General features: G+C 30.1%; 2 protein-coding genes across 2 annotated transcripts; one reads left to right on the top strand and one right to left on the bottom strand.

The window, feature by feature from the left end:
- Nucleotides 1–911: 911 nt before the first annotated feature.
- On the top strand, nucleotides 912–3,687 carry LOC136980146 (actin-3-like). Its single transcript, XM_067276188.1, has 5 exons — nucleotides 912–970; nucleotides 1,281–1,449; nucleotides 1,906–2,145; nucleotides 2,623–2,869; nucleotides 3,159–3,687. The coding sequence occupies exons 2-5, from the start codon at nucleotides 1,324–1,326 to the stop codon at nucleotides 3,674–3,676; spliced, it is 1,131 nt and encodes a 376-aa protein (XP_067132289.1). The 5' UTR covers nucleotides 912–970; nucleotides 1,281–1,323; the 3' UTR covers nucleotides 3,677–3,687.
- A 4,301-nt stretch (nucleotides 3,688–7,988) lies between these two features.
- On the bottom strand, nucleotides 7,989–10,326 carry LOC136980144 (uncharacterized). The gene is made up of 3 exons (XM_067276186.1): nucleotides 9,238–10,326; nucleotides 8,898–9,157; nucleotides 7,989–8,824 (listed from the first exon to the last, which is right to left on the bottom strand). Exons 1-3 carry the CDS (start codon nucleotides 10,048–10,050, stop codon nucleotides 8,335–8,337), a joined length of 1,563 nt encoding a protein of 520 aa, XP_067132287.1. The 5' UTR covers nucleotides 10,051–10,326; the 3' UTR covers nucleotides 7,989–8,334.
- Between the last annotated feature and the right edge of the window lie 477 nt (nucleotides 10,327–10,803).

Raw genomic sequence — 10,803 nt, 5'->3', positions numbered from 1 at the left:
TTTACTCTTTCCACCCTGTGGGAACTAAGAGGGCCTCTTTTAGAAGGCCCATTATGAGTTCGGCTAAACCCACAATGGGGCGGCGGGTTGTGAGGGACTGGGACCGGCATATCCGGAAGGATCACCATCTGAAAAATTTCTAGGGATTTTTCGACCCGTTCGGATTCGATCCCGGATGCCCCAGAACGGTAGGCTGCCACCTTGACCGCTCGGCCATCCCGTCGTCCATCCCGGATATGTCACCCTCATTTTCGGCCTGGTCAAATACGTGATGGGCATAGTTACAGCCCAAAGGCAGAAAGAATTTTTAAAAGAAATTGAATTTATCATTTAAAAAAACTATTGTACAAAATACTAAAGCGGTAAAAGCAGGCTCCACGGAGAAAAAAAATTACACCAATGAAAAAAATTAATTTTGAAATTTCATTATTTTTCTTAATTTTAAAATTTTAGCTAATTTCATAAAATTGCGTACGCGACGTATTTATTAAGAAGTTTAAGAAAATATCTTATTATATAATAAATAATAAACTTTTTATAATAAAATAAAAAATAACAAACGTATTAACTGAACAAAGAATAAAACAAAGACATCAGACTCGCGCGCCTTCCTTTTGCCAGCCAATGTAAAGTACGATATTTTTATGTTAAATAAATTATAATTACACTATGATAAAAATTATATTAATAAAGAAAAAAAATAATTTTAAAACATTTTAAACTTGGCAAATAAAAAATTATAAAAAAAATAAATAAATAAATAAAAATTGAAAATAAAATACACACTTAATTTTGAAATTTAATTTTACAATTTTAAAATTAATAATGTTTAAATGAATAATTCAAAATTAAAATTAATAAATTAGAAAATTAAAAATTACATTAAGATCATAAACATTATTTTCAAATTAAAACAGCGTTGGCTGCCGAATAACTCTAACGGTTTTTCAAATTTAAAGCGTTTATTAATCTTCTGAAATAGGTACTTTGCTTTATTTAATATTTATAATTTTAATCAAATATTCAGAAACTATTATAATCATGCCATATTATATTATTTATACAATATTTTATAATTAATGACGGACCTTTCAATTTGCCCGTCCGAATTCGATTCCGGATCCCCAGAGAGGCAGGCTGCCATCTTAACTATACTTGGTACAAGGTTTATGAATTCTAACGTTAATATTGTATTCATTTTTATCTTTAAGAGTCATTTAAGCGTTTTTTTACATTTGTTCAGGTTTTCTCAAATATATTTACGACTGTATATTTCATACAGCTGAACGATACTGAATAATAAATACTCTATTCGAGTAAATCATGTGTGAAGACGAAGTTTCAGCTCTTGTCGTAGACAATGGATCTGGAATATGTAAAGCTGGATTCGCGGGTGATGATGCTCCCCGAGCTGTTTTTCCTTCAATAGTTGGAAGACCACGTCATCAGGCAGGTTTATATTTGAATAACAGATTTTCTAGTTTCTCTTCAATGAAAAATGCTTTCAAAGGTTTAAACTTTATTATTAATTTAGAGGCAGGGTGCACTCTGCCTCTAAAACCGAGTACACAATTATCGGTATACCTGCCAGGTAAGTGCTCGCTGCAAAACAACCGATAAGCGTTATATTTTCTTCTCACCTTTTTCCTTTAACGTGGGTCTTTCGTAAAAGCAAAGTAGCTAAAGTGGACGGTACTTGATTAGAAATAAAAATGCAAACCTGTTTTTAATCAGAAAAACAGAATTAGTGGTTTACATATTGAAAGCACTTTTCGATAAAATAGTAATTATATACGTACTATTAGTTTGTTGCTTTTATATTTGAAATAAAACTAAAATTTGAAAGTATAAAATAAACGAACGATTACTTTAAATGTATTTAATTATAATAAAACCTTTTCAAAGGGAATAATGGTTGGTATGGGTCAAAAAGATAGCTATGTAGGTGACGAAGCTCAGAGTAAAAGAGGAATTCTGACTTTAAAGTATCCCATCGAGCATGGAATAGTAACCAATTGGGACGACATGGAAAAAATATGGCATCATACATTTTACAACGAATTAAGAGTTGCACCCGAAGAACATCCAGTCCTTTTAACAGAAGCACCTTTAAATCCCAAGGCAAACAGAGAAAAAATGACTCAAGTAAATTATTTATTATTCATAGCTTTATACTTTAGTTTATAAAAACATATCATAAATGTTTACATCATGTAATATATATATATATATATATATATATATATATATATATTTATAATAATATCTAATATATATCTATATATATAATATATAATATATAATAATATCTATATATATCTAAATAATATATATATATATATATTATTTAGATATTAAAATCATTTTGAATTATTCGTTAATTATAATATTTTCATTTTATCAATGATTAACTGAGAACCAAAAGTAATATATCCGTTTTTAAAAAAAGAATAATCTGAAATTCTGATAGGCCTTGAAATATTCATGAAGACATTTCTTTAAAAATTATTATAGATACAGAAACAAAGTTTAAAAGCATTAAACGTAAAAAAATAAAAATAATAATAAGTAAACCTGATAATTTCAAAAAAATATTTAAATTACTTTTTTTGTTAAACACAGATTATGTTTGAAACATTCAATACACCAGCCATGTATGTTGGAATTCAAGCAGTTTTATCGCTTTATGCTTCTGGAAGAACAACTGGTATAGTTATGGATTCTGGTGATGGAGTATCTCATACTGTTCCAATATATGAAGGTTATGCTTTGCCTCATGCTATAATTCGATTAGATTTAGCCGGACGAGATTTAACTGATTATTTAATGAAAATTTTAACAGAACGTGGATATTCTTTTACAACAACTGGTAAGTTAGTCAAATAGTTTAGGGATGATTATGTTTTCTTAATTTTCTAAGTTTAAAATTAAAAGGGACTATTAAAAAATAACAATGTTTATAAAATTAATTCGTTGCACCGTACTCCAAACATGTTAATAATGTGTCTGGAGATAGTTCAATAGAAATTATGGCAACATCAAGAAAATATTGCCACAATTTATTACATACTAAGTAACTAAATAAAAATAAACCTTTAAACCTTTTGCGCATCTCAGATTTAAAACAATAACTTAGTTTTATTCTTAAATTATTCCAGCAGAGAGAGAAATAGTGCGAGATGTTAAAGAGAAGCTCTGCTATGTTGCTTTGGATTTTGAACAAGAGATGGCAAATTCTGCCGTATCATCAACTATTGAAAAATCTTATGAATTACCAGATGGCCAAGTGATAACAATTGGAAGTGAAAGGTTCCGTTGTCCCGAAGCACTTTTTAAACCGTCTTTTCTCGGTATGGAAAGTTCTGGAATACACGAAACAACTTATCTCTCCATTATGAAATGTGATATTGATATTCGTAAAGATTTGTACGCTAACACCGTATTATCCGGAGGCACTACAATGTATCCAGGTATTGCCGATCGTATCCAGAAAGAAATAACGGCTCTGGCACCGACAACCATGAAAATTAAAGTAATTGCTCCACCGGAAAGAAAATATTCGGTGTGGATTGGTGGTTCGATTTTATCTTCTCTGTCAACTTTTCAGCAAATGTGGATATCGAAACAGGAATATGATGAATCAGGACCATGCATTGTGCATCGCAAATGTTTTTAAGTTATGTTTGATTTTCTTACAATGTTTTTGTTCTATCCGTATTCTATTCAGATATAAACAAAGATACATACTGATACACTTGCGTTTTATTTAATTGTAATTACGATTTTTACTTGCTTATTAATGTTGTTGTTTTTGATTATAAAAAGTAAATTTTATTTGATTTTAATATTCAATTTCTAAATAAATATGCTTCTACTAAATAATTTGTTAACAAATAAATTAAAATAATAGAAAAATATATTTTTGTCGATTTAATTTTACTAAATACTTGTTTTTATTTTCCCGGCTGTTAGGTATACATAACAAGGACCCCTGAAACTGAAAAAAAACTAGAAACAAAAGAAGGGGGAATTCCGTGGATATGTATTTTCGCGTCTAATTCCTTTAATATCAGGATAGGGTAAAGATTAAGAAATCAAATTTGGGATGATAGCTTATAAAGGGCATTGATGTTATTAAATTTTCGTAGTTAAAGGTCGACGGGGTGGAAGATAGAGTAGTGTCATGTCTCGAGAGGGGTCGGACTTAATGAAGATTTTACTCATTAACATTTATAAATTTTTATAAAATCCCTACCCTCAAAATTAAGCAACTCATTGCTTTATTTTTTGACAAATATATCGTAATATATTTTTATAATTTTTAAACATTTATCTTTATTAGCAAAGATACAAAGATTTAAACATTATGGCATTGTACAATCCTTTATATATATGACAGTTTGTAAATGTATATTCAAATATATTATATAAATTAAATGTCATAAAAACACAAATTTTAATCATAAAAAAATTAAAAATCCGGATCTAAATCATTTTAAACATAATTTTTTTTTTTTTTGTTGTTGAGATTCTTATAAAATACAAACGTCATGACATCTATTTATTATTATTCATAAAAAGATGGTATTTCATGTTACAATTCATTGAATTGTGATAAAGAAAAAAAATTCTCTTCCACAAGTTTTTAAATGTTAAGTTTTAGTTCTTTTAGTTTCCGAGAATCTGTAAACTGAATACAGGCTTTTTACCACTAGCAATTAGTTGATTAATAAAACGTTGTAAAGTACAGATGAAAAACCTATTAATGAATGAACCTCTGGCTTTATATATGACAGAGGGAAAGTATGATACTTGGTCAAAAAATGACCCCCTGAAGATTTTTACACTTTTGCACTCGGAGAACTTTAAAACATCGAGAAATGCAAAAGAAAAGTTTAGAGTTTTTTTTTTTTTTTTTTTTTTTTTGTATCTATGAATGTTAGTATGCGGAAGAACGATTTTGTTCACCGTCCTTGATGCTTAAATTCTGTTCTTGAAACAAAAGTTGGCCTCTCTCTCTCTCTCTCTGTCTTTCAATGGTCGTGCTCTTTCTCTAAATAAAACCCCTTCAAATGTATGAACTGAGTTATCAGTTTCAGTGGCGTGCCGTGACATTTGATGATAGGGAAGCTGTGTTACCATAAAAATTTTAAACAAATACTGGAAAATGACAGAAATAAAAAATTTGTTTATTTTAATTCTAAAATAGATAATTGACACGAAACAAAGATATAAAAACTTGTTTTATTATTTTTTATAAACTAACTCTATTCGATGTCGTTAATTACTTTATCATCGTCGTCGATTCCATCAAAGTATTTAAAAGCTTTATTTCTATCGAAAGTAACGCTAATGACAATCTTTTTTCTGACTGTGTTCCTCACCAATGTATAAATTCGCTTCGTGGTCGAAAAACTGCGCTCAACACACGCACTGGTAGATGGTACCGTAAAAATTAATGATATTAAATCATACAATTCGTTTAGTACATCTCTGTTCGGATCGTCATTAATTATAATGTTTTTTTATGTCTAAGAGTGACTTGCTAGTATAGTCTGGATGCGAATATAAATATTGCAATTCACTACGTAATTTAGATAAATCAAAAAATTCTCCATTAAAATTTACTTAAAGAATTAAAAATCGCTTCGGAAATTGTTTTACATAATATTTAAAATTATTAACATCTAAAAGTGATAAAAATTGTAAAAGATTTTGTCTGAAAATCTGTCAATATAATTATAATTAAAAGAAAATAATAATTAAATATAGCTTTGTAAAGAAACGTACAGTACATAAAAATAACATAAAATATTGTTTACTTTTTAAATCTTAAAAACAATGCACTTAGTCAAATAGCTTCCTACCAGTGGCTAATGGATGGAATCATTGAAAGCGTTATATGATCTATTGATGGGTAGCATTCACCCAAGGTCCTAGATTATATAATTAGATCATATATAATCTAGGGCATTGGCATCCAGCAGCTAAACCGCGAGGTTGGTGCTCTGTAAAGCGTGCGCGAATGCCTGTAATCTGACTGCTTTGCACGATTTAGGTATATTCACCGTGGCTGTCCCGTATTCGACAATACGACGCTTCCATTGGGAATATGCATATACGAATTTATATTTGAATCTTATAATTTTTTTCACATGTATAGAAATTTGTAATAAAATACATAATGCGGTTATAATAAAATATTAATTTAAAGTAATTCAAAGTACGTTAAAATATGAAAATAATCGCTATACGATATGTATTCATATTTTAGAAAATACAAGGGAAGCGGCGTTTCCACAGCTTCCATGGACGGCACTCCACTGATCAGTTTCCAATAACAATAAAATCGGAATTATTTATTGTGACATTTACACAATGTCTGGCAGCAAATTTTTAATATTTTAATTTAAAAATTAATCGGAGCCTCCGTCTCCTAAACTTTCCATATCTGGCCTGGATTTTCATCTAACTCAGTTCTCGAGATTAATGGAAAAATGAACGCCAGGAGAATTTACAGGTACGCAATTTGAAAATGAAGCCCAATAAAGTTCGGTTGGTGTCATCCAGACGAAATCAAAGGATTATTTCAACTTGTTATAAGACACTACTCTGGTGTCAAAAACGTTTTTGACACCAGAATTTTTGAAGCAGTGAAAAATGAATAAAAACCTCGTCTTATCTGCGAGTAAATACGGTATAAGAATTTTTTGTTTTAACTCAAAAAATTAAATAATTTTTCGATGAAACGAAAATTATTTAATTTTAAGGTCTAAATGGTTTGTAAATAGAGAGATTGAGACGCAAGTACAAACGTTAAACTTGTACGGCAAGCAGAAGTACACGTTTGACGTTTTAAGTCCAAGTAAAAGATTTCAGGAACTGGTTCACAACATCACGTGACTCAGTGAACGTCACGCATTGACTCAGGGGAAATTTGTTGAAAAAATGGCATTTAACATTGAAAGTTACCAGCAAAGGTAAATAAACAAATTAAACTATTTAAAGTATTTATGGCGTTTGGAATGTCGAGCATGATTCCACTGACTTTCCAAACACAATTGTCAAACTTCTAGGCTTACAGGAAAGCAGCGCTGAACGTCCGACGTACACGTTTTCGCGTTTGAAACTTCGGCCTCAACCTCGCTAATATAAAGTATACCCGTCTTTGTATTTGTCGTACGATATATTTTGTAGATTTTTGATGGTGAATACATTCAGTATCTTCGAATAACGAGATATAATCCGGAGTATAGGGTTTAGAATCATTTGATTGTCTTTTGATAAACATATGTAATTTAAATTATAATTTTTAAAATTAAAAGGATTACGCTTCACATTTCCGTTAGATGCTGAATTAGAAACTAATCCGAGTTATTCTATAAGGTAGTTGACCTATAACGACGTTTTATATACTTGTAGACTGAATCCCACTACTTAACGTGAAGACTTTTACATCGGTGTGGGGAAATGTATCTTTATTATACTGGTTTGTAAAGCTATTTCAATCCTAATTTGAGGTGATGAACTAACGTCTACTTTATTAATTTTCAACGATGCATTTTTAATAATTTTATATCTTCGTTATTCGCCATTAGTGCAAAACTCTCTTTAGATCTAATTTAACTCTTAAGTCCACGTCGTTTGTTAAAAGCTTAGGCTGATTCGCTAAATCGATATGAAGACGCCCGATTAAATCTATTATTCTACTTTCTTTGCTAATGTTAAATCTTTTAACTAATCCATGGTTATTATTTTCATCTAATGGATTTATCGAATCCATTTGTCCTGCAGTATAGGCCTATGAAAAACCCTTCTCTCACCACACGGCCGGCCACTGTAGGCCTGGCCGAACCTACGACAGGCATAGAAAATAGGTCTTATAGCAGAGAATCAATAATGAAAAAGATCACATTACTTCAGTATTAATTAATTTTAAATTACTTTTATTATATATCAAATTGCCACAGAAGAGGCGACAGCTTGAATATCTGTAGATATAAATTTTTATTAACAAATAGAGTACACTGTTTTGCAATGAACATTGTTTTATAATTCTTTTTCACAATTCCATAAGGTTATTACATTATAAATTTCTATTAACTACTAATTCAACAATATGTAAACACGACAATTTTTCATGACTATAAATTATACTTTAATTAATAATGAAATTAATCAACGTACTTAAAACACAATCTATAATTATTCTTCATGCTTCGTTTTCTACAATTTTACAATGTTTTAATCGTATTTTATTTTATCATTAGAAATATCAAAATTGAGAATTATTATACGTGTGATATTATACCCTTTGGTGGCTTTTACTAATAATCAGAATCTCGTAAATCTACGAGTCAGACCTTTAACTAAAGTTGAAAAAGTTTCAGAACCAATTTTATCTAGAACAGGCTCCAAGAGACTGTTCAAATTTTCTTCTGTCTTGCGAATTTCTTGTTCGCTGCACTCTTTTACAGCCCATTCTACTATTTTCTCACCTAAGAATTTGTTACAGGCATTTATTTTTAAAAAACATTCACTTATCTTCATTATAGATTCCAGATTCATGTTCAAGAAATATTCCGATCGAAGACATGCTTCTGGATTTCGCTTTATGATTTCTTGACATTTCTCTTCTAATTCTTTCAGTTCCATAAGAATCGAATATTCAAACACTTGGAGAACATTTTTGATATTAACTTTTCTATCCATAAATTCAACACATTTATTTTCTACTCTAGACAAAAGATACTTCTTAGAAGAATAATGAGTATCAATGATGTCGTCTATATCTTTCAAACAAAGTTTGTTGGTATATATGTATCTGAAATATTGAAATATTATGTTAGAATATATGCTATTTTATTGAAAAAATAGCTAATTGCAATAAAACTTACTCTAGAATATTCTGAAACGCCTTTGGAGAAACGTCTTTGATGACCACTTTCCCATCCATTGCCAGAGATCCATAAAACATCGCAAGAAAAATAGGACTTGACAAAGCAAGAATTAATTTGTGCCCATCAAAACTCACATTCTGTTTATTCTCATAATTCAGTACAAACTTAATATCAACATATAAATTTCTTTTGAAAATAAAGGAAAGTCGCTCTGCAAATGTTTTTGTATTCAATCTCCAATCGTTACTTTCTTTAGACTGAAAATAAAAGCAAACATTAGTTCGAATTATACACTAAAGACCTTTAAAATGTTTATTTCTACTTAATTTTAACTTACTGTTTGATTTGTTGACTGCCGATAAAATTTTTCTTCTTTATGAATTATTTTTTCTTTAAAATCTATACCGATTTCCGGCCAGACAACTGGTTGAGGTGCTTCATTAAAATCATTTGCTACTCTAGAAGGTATGTCATAGTTTAATCCAACGGCATTTGATCGTGGTCGTTCCTCTAGATTATATATAGAAGGATCATAATGAATATTAAAATAATCTTGTTGATTCAAATTATTTAACCATTCTGTGCATATATCAAAACTTTTTTGGATCTGAAATTGTCTCGCTCTGCCGCATTTAGATTTTGCTCTATGAATAATCAATCCTCTTCTACCCTTAAATGCCTGTCCACAGTCTTCACAACGTTCTGAATGTGTATCAAATTTAGATGAGGTCGATGATGATTTTAATGAATTGCCACAACTGCTTTTGGCTTTATGAATGGAAAGACCGTGTTGTCCTTTATATTCTCCCCCGCACGAATCACATTTTACCATAATCGAAGTTGAAAATAACGATGAACTATGACTTGATGAAGATGATCCGCAACAGCTTTTGCCTTTATGAATAGCGAGACCATGTTGTCCTTTAAATTTTCCTCCGCATGAACCACATGCCACCATATCCGAACTTGACGAAAATAACGACGATGAACTATAATAACTTGATGAAGATGAAACATGTGTGGGAGTATAGTAATTTGATGGTATTGAATTGAACAAACCTGATGATGAGTTACCGCAATTGCTTTTTGTTCTATGAATAGAAAGGCCACGTTGTCCTTTGCATAGCTTTCCGCAACCACAACTGATCATAGTGAAACTAAAATATAATAAACCGACCTCTTACAAATATTGGTATGCACTTTATTTGTGAATTTCTTTTAGTTTTATTTGATTTAAAGATGAACAGAATCGAAATTTTTCGTTATAGTACTACAGTCAGCTTGTTCCCAGAAAATGATCACATTGAATCAGGATTAGAATGAGTATCTGTAACAATAAAAACGAAATTATAAATACTTGATTTCAAAACAAGAATATTAACACGCTTAAAATGTTTTTAATTTCGTAACGATAAAATACAGTCTCCCCTATTATAACGCGTACTTTTAATGCGCGAATTTACTCATAAACAGGAAAATAAAATAATCGAAGAGAGATCGTGTTGTCCGTACTGGATTTTTCTTGAGGTGAAGTCAGGTTTCAGGCATGAAATACAGGTGTCTACACATTACGCTACAAAATATAGGAATTCGAAATACTTATTCGAATATAGTAACTCGCGGAGGGATACATAAAAATACACACATCTAATCTATCTCACAAAAGTGCCTTAAGAAATAAAATTTTGGTGCCGATTCCATCACATATCAAAAACTTAAATAATAAAATGTATTAGCAAGAAATTATATCTGTATTATAATTAAATACACTTCAAATTTGTAATAGTCATGCTTAGTATCAAGCTGTATCTTTCTCGATTATGACCGGAGTGCATAAAATAGTTTTCGGACATTAAGTTAACATTTTCGATAAGTGGAGTCGATTATCGACTGTTTGTCGATG

The sequence above is a fragment of the Centruroides vittatus genome, unplaced genomic scaffold (assembly GCF_030686945.1).
Source record: "Centruroides vittatus isolate TY-2023 unplaced genomic scaffold, ASM3068694v2 contig_680, whole genome shotgun sequence".
NCBI classification, from domain to species: domain Eukaryota; kingdom Metazoa; phylum Arthropoda; class Arachnida; order Scorpiones; family Buthidae; genus Centruroides; species Centruroides vittatus.
Note: the sequence above shows the minus strand (reverse complement) of the source record. Positions and strands in the feature narration are given on the sequence as shown.

Excerpts from the sequence above, each read along its gene's own strand:
- LOC136980146 (XM_067276188.1), top strand. The coding sequence starts at position 1,324 with ATGTGTGAAGACGAAGTTTCAGCTCTTGTCGTAGACAATGGATCTGGA. Across the intron at positions 1,450-1,905 it reads TTGGAAGACCACGTCATCAG|GGAATAATGGTTGGTATGGG; the intron begins GCAGGTTTATAT and ends ACCTTTTCAAAG. Across the intron at positions 2,870-3,158 it reads ATATTCTTTTACAACAACTG|CAGAGAGAGAAATAGTGCGA; the intron begins GTAAGTTAGTCA and ends AAATTATTCCAG.
- LOC136980144 (XM_067276186.1), bottom strand. The coding sequence starts at position 10,050 with ATGATCAGTTGTGGTTGCGGAAAGCTATGCAAAGGACAACGTGGCCTT. Across the intron at positions 9,158-9,237 it reads GGCAGTCAACAAATCAAACA|TCTAAAGAAAGTAACGATTG; the intron begins GTAAGTTAAAAT and ends TTTTATTTTCAG. Across the intron at positions 8,825-8,897 it reads GCGTTTCAGAATATTCTAGA|ATACATATATACCAACAAAC; the intron begins GTAAGTTTTATT and ends TCAATATTTCAG.